General features: G+C 36.0%; 1 protein-coding gene across 3 annotated transcripts in view; it reads left to right on the forward strand.

Annotated features, from left to right (window-relative positions):
- CSMD1 (CUB and Sushi multiple domains 1) overlaps positions 1-13,164 on the forward strand; it is a 2,222,584-nt gene that overhangs the window by 2,175,921 nt on the left and 33,499 nt on the right. For all 3 annotated transcript variants that reach the window (XM_037812751.1, XM_037812753.1, XM_037812752.1), the window contains exons 55-57: positions 5,789-5,977; positions 9,051-9,224; positions 10,081-10,263. In XM_037812751.1, the coding sequence (XP_037668679.1) occupies positions 5,789-5,977; positions 9,051-9,224; positions 10,081-10,263 (546 nt within the window). The remainder of the gene's footprint in view (positions 1-5,788; positions 5,978-9,050; positions 9,225-10,080; positions 10,264-13,164) is intronic.

Consider the following 13,164-nt stretch of genomic DNA (forward strand, 5'->3'; position numbering starts at 1 on the left):
GAGGCTTTGGGTGACGACTGACCTTGGAGAGCCGGAAGGTCGCCTCAGACTAGCTCTGTTCCTTTTTTGACTCAGTGGAGAAAGCCTCAGCCATTTTCAGTTCCCAGTTCTGTGACAAGGGTATAGCACAGGCAGAGAGAGACCATTGAAATGCTAATGACCTCCCCCTAGGGGGTCTACCTTCTCTAAGAGGAAAGGGGTGGGGCCCAGCTCTACTACCTGCCTTTTATTCAGAACTTGGGGAAAAAGAGCCACACCTTACACCAGTCAAAAATTATAGGCTAACAGGTGCCACCTGCTGGGCAGAAAAGCACAGTGACCAGAGGCATCAGAGGGTGTACCAATTTTCTAAGACACACCCTCAGGGAAACCGGATACTGAATATTTCTTCCTTCTGGGACCTGAGCTCATTCTGGTCTGGGGAGGCCTGATTGGGGTAACCAAGGAAACCATATAGAAAACGACAACCTACACCCAGAAGAATGAGGTTATGGCCCAGTCAGGAGAACAGACTTGCACTTTAACTGTGATGCAGGAATTGAAACAACTAATAAGTCAATTCAAAAAGTTTAGAGACAATATGGCAAAAGAGCTGAACTGTATAATGAAAACACAGGACGTACATAAGGTAGAAATTGAAAGTTCATAAAACCAACTGGCAGAATCTATGGAAATGAGAGGCACAGCACAAGAGATGAAAGACACAATGGAAACATACAACAGCAGCTCTCAAGAGGCAGAAGAAAACACTCAGGAACTGGAGAACAAGGCACTGAAAGCCTACACACAAAAGAACAGATAGAGAAAAGAATGGAAAAATACGAGCAACATCTCTGGGAACTTAAAGACAAAACGGAAGCAAGAATTTATGTGTTGTTGGTCTCCCAGAAGGAGAAGAGAAGGGAAAAGGGGCAGAAGCAATAATAGAGGAGATAATCAATGAAAATTTCCCATGTCTTATGAAAGACATAAAATTACAGATCCAAGAAGTGCAGCATACCCCAAACAGAATAGATCTGAATAGGCCTACGCCGAGAAACTTAATAATCAGATTATCAAACATCAAAGATAAAGAGAGAATCCTGAAAGCAGCAAGAGAGAAGCTATCTGTCACATACAAAGGAAGCTTGATAAGACTATGTGTGGATTTCTCAGTAGAAACCACAGAGGCAAGAAGGAAGTGGGGTGATATATTTAAGATACTGAAAGAGAAAAACCACCAACCAAGAATCCTGTATCCGGCAAAACTATCCTTCAGATATGAGGGAAAGCTTGAAATATTCTCCGACAAACAGACAATGACAGAGTTTGTGAACAAGATACCCACTCTACAGGAAACACTAAAGGAAGCACTGCCAACAGAAAGGAAAAGACAGGAGTGAGAGGTTTGGAAAACAATTTTGGGAGATAGTAGCACAGCAATGTAAGTAGTCTGAACAAAGATGACTGTGAATATGGTTGAAAGAGGAAGGCTGGGATCATGTGGGACACCAGAACAAAAGACAAATGGTAAAGACTGGGACTGTGTAACTCAGGGAAACCTAGGGTGCTCAACGATTATAATAAAAGGTACAAATATGTTTTTACATGAGGTAGAACAAGTGAATGTCAACATTGCAAGGTGTTAAAAATAGGGTGGGATTGGGGGGGAAGTACAATCAATGCAAACTAGAGGCTAGAATTAACAGAAACATTGTATTATGCTTCCTTTAATGTAACAAAAGCAATATACCAAAGCTAAATGCATATGGGGGGATGGGGAATAGGGGAAGGGTATAGGACTCCTGGCATTGGTGATGTCTGACTCTTTATTCTACTTTCAGTTAATGCTATCTTTCCTTTTGTCACCTTCCAGCTATCAACTTTTTTAGTTTGTTCTTCTCTCTTTCTCTTGCCTTTTTCTTTTGCCTCTCTGCCTTCTTTGACTCTTTCTCTGTCTTTGTGGAAGAAATGTCCTTATATAGAGAGGGGCAATGGTGCTTAATACGTAAATACATGACTATACGGGGAACCAACGATTGTTTACTTAGGATGGAATATATAGTGTTTGAACAAAACCATCTTAAAAGAAATGGGTTGATGAAGAAAACCTGAGGGCACTATATTTAGTGAAAGAAGACAGACACATAAAGGCAAATATTGCAGGGTCTCACTGATACGAACTAATTATAATATGTAAACTCATAGACATGAAATATAAGTTACCAGGATATAGAATGACGCTAAAGAATGGGGAGCGGTTGCTTATTATGAGCAGAATGTTCAATTAGGGTGAACTTAAATATTTGGAAATGGACAGGGGTGATGGTAGCATGTAATGAGAATAACTAACAGTGCCAAAAGGTGTGTGAATATGGTGGAAAGGGTAAGCTCAGAGTCACGCATGTCACCAGAAGGAAAGTTGGAGGTTAAAAGATGGGAATGTATAAAACAGTGAATCTTGTGGTGGACAATGTCTGTGATTAACTATGCAAATATTAGAAATCTCTCTCACGAACTAGAACAAATGTATGCTACTATAACTAGAAGTTAATAATAAAGAGACATATAGGGAAAAAATATATACCTATTGCAAACTATATACTACAGTTAGTATTTTAACATTCTTTCATCAACAGTAACAAATGTACTATACCAAACTACGAATCAGTAATGGAGGGGGTAGTGGTTAGGGGTATGGGAGGATCTGAGTTTCCTTTTTTTGTCTTTATTTCTTTTCTGGAGCAGTGAAAATGTTCTAAAAATTGAAAAAATAATTGTGTTGATGGATGCACAGCTGTATGGTGGTGCCGTGGGCAATTGATTGTACACTTTGGATCTTTGGATAATTGTATGGTATCTAAACAATCTCAATAAGAAATATATATATATATATATATATATATATATATATAAATATTATTGAGAACTTAATTTTCTAGCAGGAAGTCTTCTAGAAAAAGGAATTCATTTGGAATTCATGTTAACAAGAAATATTTATGGATTTTTATAAATATATTATACTAGACAGATAATCAGGAGCCCTGAGGACTTTCCAGTTGATAAAATTTAGTTCAATGTCAGGTTTTAGTAGGAGTAAGATATTAGCATAAGTTGCTGACCTACACACAGCCTATTATCGGGTTCTCTCTGATGCATCACCCGATGCTTAACATCATGTCAAACACCAAGTTTGAAAAGTAGTTTTAACAGTTTCTGACTTGGTCTGACTTGTATTCATTCACACCATTAACTTCATTGGTCATTTCAAATGCCACAAGATGGTTTAAATAATTTGACTCATCATTATACTTTGTGCACTGACAGCTGAAATCTGTCAGTCATGCAAGCCTCAGCCCACCAGATCCCTAGCTATGAACAAAATGGGAAAAAGAACACAGACTGAAAAGTTGTGTCTGTATTGATTTGGCATTAATTAACTATCCTGGCAGGTAAACTGCTCTCCATATGGCAAAACATACCCATTTGCAACAATGACTTGAAATATTTCTTTCTCATGTCCAAATAAATCAAATTATTCCTGCCATATATTTTTCCCAGCAGATAGACACAGCTGAATCTCCTAATGGAGCCTCAAAAATAAATAGTAAGGACTATAAATAGATGTTGTTTCTGACTGCATTTCTATGTAGGACTGAAAAACTGCATTCTCAGATTAGAGCATTTGTATGCTTCTTGAAATTTGAGAATCAATTTTTCCCAGTTGGAGCTCATGGAATCTTCATTGATGTTAAGCATTTTTGCTGCCTAAAATTTTAATAGTAATGAACTAGGTGAATGAATGGGAGGATCCTGGGACTCAGCATTTAAAGTACCTTCCGGGTAATTCTAATGCAATCTGAAGTTCAGGAATGCCAGTTGTAAGGGCACTAGTCTCTTCCGTGCGCTTTTTACCATGGAGATGAGGGGCTTTAACAAGAATTCTAGCCCATAATTTCACAGTCACTGGGTAAGGAAACCACATATTCTATATCCACATGCTCCAGCCATGGTGGAACTCAGAGAGCATTCCATTTCTCAGTCTGTAAGGAAGGGGGTGAGTTAGATCTCAAGGCCATTAAAACGATAACTGCTCCTCTGCCAAAGAATCCCATTTTTTTGGTTATTGTTTTTTGTTTTGTTTTGTTTTGTTTTTACTCACCAGCCTGAACCCTCTCCTGAGCTGCAAACCCATACTAGCAATTGGTTTATACTTTTCCCTTTCTCACCACCAATTAGTCCATATTAAGGAAAGCTGGACCAAAAAAAAATGAAGCTCTGTTTTGCACATGCTGAGTCCTATGGACCGTTTGGTATCTACTGGACATCCAGGTAGAGGTGTCCAATAAATGTCTCAATGCCTTCCAATCCTATTATCTAAGTGGCTTTCTCTACTCTGACTACAAAAAGAGTTTGATATTGTTAGGACTGCCTCCTAAGAGGAACAAAAGCACAAATACGAACAAAAATTTTCCTTAGCACTTGGATCAAGGAATCACCTTCTCCTTATTAAGGTATAGCATGGGAGAACTTGGTATAGTTTTATTTCCAGGCCTTGGAATGCAACTCCAAGTGCTAGAATGGGCCTATCTATTATTTTCCAGTTTATTTAAATAATTAGTCTGTCTGGTTTATTCAATTTTCTCTTGGTGCATAATTCCTACTGTTTCAGTGGTTTTGATTAAAATTTTATTGTGATTTCAATGCATGATGGAGCCATTAAATACCTGCCAGCATGCCATAAACATTCTTTTTGGGGGGACCCCGAAGAAATAGATGTTTTCTTTGGTAACCTGGGGTTATTTTAAAAATCATAGAATACTATTCTTCAGCATTACAAAGGACTTTTGAAATCCTCCATTCAAACCCTACATCTTCCTTCTTATTACAAAAAAAGAAATCATGTGCATTGACTGGGTAAGGGATTTGTCTTCTGCCATTGGGACCCATGACGTGAAGTGGCTGCCTAAGAATTAGTTGCACAACCCTTCTCTGAGCCAGAAATATCAGGAGAGAGTGCAACCTCGATAGCAGCTGTCTCATTCACTGCTTGTGGAGGGTCAAAGCCTGAGATAATCGGGGGCTCTTTCTCTTCCTCTGCACCTGGAAAAGCACATTGCTGATACCCTCACAGCTGCCAACAGGCATTCGGGCTAACAGAGTGCCATTCAAATTAACCAGAGCACTTCCTGCAAGCCACCGGGGACCATCTCATCATGGGACTATTTGTAAAGAGGCTTGCTTGGTTTACATTTCTACTAAGTTTCGATGGAATAATCGTCATTGTTATTTGCATCAGACATGCAACAGAAATTACTTTAGACACACATATTGAAGCAGTGATGCTTGCCAGGCAGGGAAGAAAATTAATTGTTTACTGTGCCACATACTGTCCTAAAATATTGCACTTGAGTAAAAATAAGTAAACTAAACAAACTTCACCCAGTTGTGTTTTACCATTTTTATCAGATAAAAACTTAACCAGGAACAAAATCTTAGCCAAGGAAACTACTTTTAGACTGTACCATGAAGAAACATGTTATTAGGAAATAAAGGAAATTAGAGTCATGTTGTTAAAATTGCTGCGGTAGTCAATATATTTATAAACTTGACAGTTTTTGAAGTATAATGGCCTAAAGCAATAAGAAAATTTATTAAAGGAATAGAACTTCATGGTACAACTTGGCTATTAATGTTTTAATTTTATGAACTTTCTAAAATGGTGAGGAATTTGTATTTTTTAATGATACATTTTGTTTATAATTTAATAGCTGTATTTAAATGATGCATAATATGGTTTATTTTCTAGTGGTGAACTGTTCAGATCCCGGCTTTGTGGAAAATGCCATTCGTCATGGGCAACAGAATTTCCCTGAGAGTTTTGAATATGGAATCAGCGTCATGTATCACTGCAAGAAGGGATTTTACCTGTTAGGCTCTTCTGCCTTAACCTGTATGGCAAATGGCTTGTGGGATCGTTCTTTACCAAAGTGTTTGGGTAAGTGTGGATTATTTTGTATTCTTTTGCACCACCAACAAAACAAATATTTTTTCATGTACCCAGAAAGGTATTTTTTTTTTTAAATAATTCTCTCTACGCCTCCCCTCCCAAATTATATTCGTTTGTATGGTATCTTTAGATAGATTGGTCAGAAAACTAGAAATCCAACTCAAATTAGTTTATGGGGGAGAAAAAAAGATAAACACTGGAATGCTCACATATCTGGCCCCAAAGACAAGGCATCTAGGTTTTTGGGCACCACTTGGGCACAATCTTTTTATTGTCTCTACTTATTACTGTTTTTATGCCTGCGTTAACCTGGCAGATAGGTTTCCTACACACAGTTCAAACATGGCTGCTCAACACCATACATTTCTCAGCTTCTCTCTCTCTGGTCCCAAGTTCAGAAATATTGGCAAAAGAGCACTGATAAGCCCAGCTCAGACAGAGATTCCATCTGTGGCCCTAGCATTTATGTTCAGAAGGGTGGAATACACTGACTGACCTAACTGGACCTCGTCAACACTCTTGGGCCTGTCAGTACTGACTACTATAAAAACGTAGCACTTGATAGTAACTTCCTTCTGAATTATAGGTTTAATCGGAGGAAGGCACATTACTCTACAGAACAGAGTTGCATTTCTGGGCAGACAAATTACAGGTCACCACTCTGGTCTCCCTCAAAACTTTACTCTCAGTATATTTCATGCCATGTTGAGTAGTAAGAAAAAATGATTTTATCCCGATAGAAACAGTCTCAGTTTCTTTGACTTGAAGAAATGGATTGTCCTTTTGCTCCATGAGAATCATCTTTTTAAAATATAGTCTGAAAATTTAGGAAAAACTGTTATTCTTTTTGGCTTTTTAAAGCCTGGCAAAAACAAAGCACTCATCAAAATCAAAACCTTTTTATACATTTTGGATGCAGAAATTAGAAAATGACAATTACATTATGAATTGAATTTAGCAAAGTAAAAGGAAACAATCATGTTTCTCCTCCTGTAATTTTTAACATTATTAAGTATGTTTTCAGAATCAATTGATACCGATTTTTTTCTGCAAATGAGTTGCCATTGTAACCCCTACTGATCGATATTGAAACTTTTCTCAAATTTGAACTGCCCACAATACAATTAATTTCCATGGAGAAAGAGAATGATAACTTTCATAAACAAATGTTCAGCCTATGTGACCAAAAAAATACATCTATAGATGTATTACTATCTTCATCAAATTATATCTGAATTCTGGTCTTCTAAATCACTTGTGTTTTGTTTTTTTTTTCTCCAAAACATTTCTTTTAAGTCTTCCCTGTGCTTATGTGAGACTTCCTTTACTTTTTGTAACAATGCTCATGTGCTTCAAATCTCTAGGATCTGGGTTTTAACTGACTCGCTTTTTCCTAGGTGACTAGTTCCCACCACTTGTTGTCATTAACATTTGGAATTACCATGAATGTGGGAATAGAAAGCTCTCAGAGGAGCATTTTGCTTTTACATGCTCAATAGCAGCTAAGCTTCATCTCTATTTTTGCTGTTATATTGTTTCACTGATTTTTTCCCCTTTTATTTCACCTGGAAATGGTCATTTGCCAACTATCTCACTGATTCAAGTCTAATTGACTTCACTTTTAGGACTCCATCTAGATACAATCTGGTTCTCCAAGATAGGAAGGAAGGTCAATGCAAAACAGATAGTGAGATTTATATGACTCAAGGGATGGGTAATGTCTTTTATCCTTTTAAATCTATCCTCCCCAGTTGATAACACTTTTGGGTTGCTAGTGACCAAATGCAATTACTCTAGGATATTAAATCATTGGCCTTTGAGTCATTAGTTGGTAGCCTCAGTCAGGTTAGCTATTTGCATGTAGCACAAAAATATATCCATTGTAAACCTTAATATGGGACTGTATGGAAAGGGAGAGATAAATCTTCACCCTCCCATATTAATCTGCATTCCAGAGTTTGTCATTTTGAGGGATAATTTCCGAATAGAGTATGGGCCTAATTTGGTATATTTTTTATGAAATGAATAGAAATACTATAAAATAACCTGAGAGACAATTTAATCAGCAATTCATTATTTATTTTACTTAAATATTTTAGACCAACTCCTATTCAAAGAAAAATTGCTAAAATGGTTTTCCTAGATAAATGAACTGAAAGAATATAAGATTTGAGATTCTTTTCTCCAAGGCAAGTTGGAGATTGCAATGTTAACTAAAGACATGATGGAGATAGTTTTTTTGCTTGTTTGATTTTTTATAATTGATGAAAGCATATTTTTATAATTATACTATTAATTATAGTCCATGATTTGGCTTAGGGTTTGCTGTTTGTGTTGTGAAGTTCCATAGATTTAAAAGAAATTTTTCTTTATAATAGTACCATATATACAACCTAACATTTCCCTTTAAATCATATTCAAATATATAATTCAATGCTGTTAATTATGCTCATGATATGGTGCTACCACCACCATCATCCATTACCCAAACATTTCCATCATCCCAAATGGAAACTTTGTACAGTAATTCCTATTCTCTACTACCACCCTGCCCCCGGTAACCTAGATCCTAGCTAGATTCTGACTGTGCGTTTTCTCATTCTAATTACTTCACGTCAGTGAGATCATACAATAATTTTGAAATTGTTCTGATGAATCCAAAAATTACATTCTTAAATTTCCTATAATACTGCTCATTTGGGATACAGTTAAGGGTAAATGGAAAAATTTTAGATAGTATGGCCTTCCCTTTGAAAGGCTAAAGGTAAAATTCTATTAAGCACAGCTACCTTAATTTAAGATTATATAAAAAAAAAAACCTCATTGACATTGACAGATATTTTCCTTATTTTTATCAATATGTAAATATGGGTGGGGGGTTGGGAGCCATCTGGAAACTGATATTTCTCATCCAAAGAGAACTGCAGGCATATGCCAGCATATTCAGGTATTTTTAATTTAGTAGATGATTTTTGTATGAGTATCTGTGTTGAGAATTGCCAATGCAAGGCAGTTAAATAGGAATTATGCCCTCATTTTTGCAATTTTTTTTTTCCATAAGTTATATCTTGTGGGCATCCAGGAGTTCCTACCAATGCTATCCTCACTGGAGAACTGTTTACCTATGGGGCCATAGTTCATTACTCATGCAAAGGCAGTCGGAACCTTATAGGCAACAACACCAGAGTTTGCCAAGAAGATAGTCACTGGAGTGGAACACTACCCCACTGCACAGGTAGAGGAATTATACAGTTATTCAAAATATTCTATAGTTATATGTTTATTTGAAATTGTTATTCTTCCATTTCTAGCCATATATGCCATTGTTATAATCTTCTTCTTCTTCTTCTCCTCCTCTTCCTCCTCTCCACCACCACCACCTCCTCCTCCTCTTCCTTTGTCATCATCATCATCATCATCATCATCATCATCATCATCATCACCATCATCCAACAACTATGACTTTAAATTTTCTCCTTTAGGAATCTTTAGGAGTTTCTGTCTCACCCTTGCCACAAAACTTGCTTAATTTGACTTTGGTTTGTCTCTATATGCTCTCTATGCCATGACTTTCTCCCAGTTCTTCCACATTATTTCTGTCTCAATAAAGAAAGAATTGGATTTATCCTCTTTGAAAAACATATTAATCTTAATTCTTTCATAAACTGTTTCTTAATTAAATAACATTTAGTGAATCAGAATCTCCAGACATGATGGTAAACAGTCATACCTCTCATTCGATGTTTTCCTATGTGTCCCAAAACTTTAACCCCCATCTCCCATTTACTATTCATACCCATTCTTACAGTTATCACTTCCTGCATTCTCCATTCCCAGTGTTTTACTTCTTCTAACAGAGTATCATTTATTCTCATAACTGTGTTTTAATAGGCTATTTTGATTTTACACAGGAATAATTTAAGTTCTCCCATTTTGTGCTAAAACAAAGAATATCTTTCTTCAAGAATGCCAGAATGCTATATCATAATTTCATGTTAAATATACATTTAAGCAACTTGTCATTTTTTTAAACTATAACAAACTCTGTTTTAGGCATGTCTACTAAAATTGTATGTGTTTATGTTCAATAGGAAATAATCCCGGATTTTGTGGTGACCCAGGGATCCCAGCACATGGATCTAGGCTTGGGGATGAATTTAAGATCAAAAGCCTCCTTCGTTTTTCCTGTGAAATGGGTTATCAGCTGAGGGGCTCTTCTGAGCGAACATGTTTGCTTAATGGATCATGGTCAGGACTTCAGCCTGTGTGTGAAGGTAAGTGAATCCCTTTTAAAAAAAATAATTCAAGCTTTAAAGGTGAAACCATGGACTCTATTCTAAAATTTCCAGTACCATACCACTGAAATCTGAGATATTTAGATTATTTGTACAATTGAACTTTTTTTTTCAAAATATGTAAGAGGATCATCAAAAATCATGACTGGGTACACGGAGTTATCCTAACTGTTTAAAAAGATCATATAACTCTGGTTCTTACCCTTTGAAAGTTCCTAAACAAAAATGAGATTTCTAACCTTTTCTTGGTGGTAATCCATATGTGATTTTACCAAAGTTATATGACTGCTGGATGTAAATGAATGAGGTTAGGGCTCAATGATGAGAAGAAATATAAAACACTGATGGGAATTTCTGTGGGTTAGTCTTATAATACCTGAAGCTCATGATGCCTTATTCCCATTTGCATTAATGGATTGTGTTCTGTATAAAATTTGAGAATAATTACATTTGATTGTAAAATTTAAGAGGTAGGAAACAGTGGGATGCATCAGTAATAACAGTAAAGATCTCATGGGCAGTTTATGGGCAACTAATGGCAACTGTCCCATGTATTTACACACTGCCTTGAGCAAAAGTGAGGTGAGAAACAGTAATATATCATTTAGAGTTCAAAAATGACTTATTTAGAGTTCAGGTAGATAAGACTTTGAATTTTGCAAATTTTTTGTATCCAGACTTCTCGATGATTAGTCTATTGAATCTAAAAAGGTTCTGAATATTCATTAAGTATATATTTTTGTATGGATGAAACACTTTCTGTTTAACCTGACCAACTTGCAAAAGGTCATACACGATCAGAAACAGAAATATAACTCAATTTTCCTTAATATTAATTTTTCTTTCTATACTATGGTATCTCAATTTGTAACTATAATTTTATATGCGCATATAGACAGACAACTGAATATGTATACAATAGCTAATTGTATATGCAATAAATGTAATATAAAATTTTGTTTATAAATAAGATGACCACACATATGATACGGTCTAAGAGAATCCTTTCCTCTGAATTGCTTTTTGACCATTAGTGAAAATCTTAAGACTAGGGCCTAAAGAAATTGAATTAGGGCAAATATAACTGAATAGTAGTGGTAAATGTCAACTGGAAGCTGTAAATTGCAGGATGATACTATTTTCAATTGAATGAAGGATATGAATATAAATTAGTAGATACTTTTTACTCATACTTATTTTCACTTCCCTCTTCTCTTGTAAAGATTTTTGCCTGATAGCAACTCTTTCTCACCAAAATCAGTGTTTTTTATTCTATTATATATAGTACCTTGAAATTGTACATGTCTATATTAATAATCTGAATTCACACCCCATCTAACATTTGCCACCCATACAATACTTGTGAAGTATTGATCTCACTATGTTTGAACATTATAAATAATAAATATGAAGAACTTCCACTTGTAGTGATGACAGATTAAGTGTTACTAGACTAACCCTCTTACTGAGAACAACTATATAACTGAACAAAATGTAGAAAGCAATTACCTTTAGTTATTAAAGAACAGACCGCATGTTGCTATGGTCCTTATGAAAAAGTCAATAAATTAAGTGAAGCAGGAAGATGGAATCTTTTTGAGCTGATGAAGTAGAAACTGGTGTTCTAGTGGCTGAAGTGGAATTTGCAGAAGAAGGAATCTGAAGAGAGAGAGAGCTGTACAGAATGGGAACGCCCTGGAACCCCTATGGATATTTACTGGGTGATTTGGCCAAGGGTTGGGCTGCGCAAGCACACATACCTGCTGCAGAGCTGAGAGCTAAGCGGTGATACTAAGGTTGTGCAGTGCTCAGAAACACTGGCTGTCCAGCCAGGTCTGAGAGGAAAGTTCTAACTGAGCACCTGGGACATTCGGTTGAAACCTCAGAAAACGCATGCATTAGAAACATGTATCACTCCCTAAAATAAGGGGAACATGCTACTACTACAAACAACATGTCACTCACAGTGTCTTCAGTTTACAACAGAAAGTTACCACATATGCAAAATTCAGGACAATATATCCGTAGTTAAAAGGAAAAGAGCCCAATAGAATTGCAACCTGAGATGACCCAGATATTAAAAATAACACAAAAGGACTTTAAAGCAACCATCAAAATTATGTTCAAAAGCTTAAGTAAACAGAATATGAATGTGCATTAGATAACAGTATTTTTATCAAAGTTAAATTTCCTGGTTGTTTAAGAATAATAATATTATGGTTATGCAAGAAAATATCTTTGTTCTTAGGAAATATACACTGAAGTATTTATAAAGAGGCAGTGTGTCTGCAGCTTACTCTCAAATATTTTAGAAAAAAATACATACATATTTAGGTAGAGAGAGATAGAGGAAAAAACTGGGACAAATATACAAATAATTGATGAATTTCATGAAAGAATATAGAAGAATTTCTTACACTATTTTTGCAAATTTTATGTAACTTCAATTTTTTCAAAGTGCAAATTTACAAAAACCTTTACTAGTAAGGTAAAATAAATTCATAGTAAAATTTCAACTTCGTTTTCTCATAAACTACCATTAAAATTCAAAAATATATCTATAGCATTTGTCATTCAGGACCTTTTGAAAAGCACTATGGTTTGAGAATGACTCAGTTTTCTGAAGACCTTAGAAAACTTAGCTGCTGTGACAAATGCCACACAATGAGCTAGCCTAAAGGACATGAATTTATTGTCTGCCAGATTTGGAGGACAGAAGTCCAACATTGATTTCTTGATAGGCCATGCTTTCTTTGAGAGCCTTAATACTTTAAGATGGTACCTTGCCTTCAATCCTTGGGGTATCTTGGCTTGCATCTCTGCCGCTATCACATGGAGATCTCTCTCTGGCTTTTCCCACTTTTAGCTTACACTGCCATG

The sequence above is a fragment of the Choloepus didactylus genome, chromosome 20 (assembly GCF_015220235.1).
Source record: "Choloepus didactylus isolate mChoDid1 chromosome 20, mChoDid1.pri, whole genome shotgun sequence".
NCBI classification, from domain to species: Eukaryota; Metazoa; Chordata; class Mammalia; order Pilosa; family Megalonychidae; genus Choloepus; species Choloepus didactylus.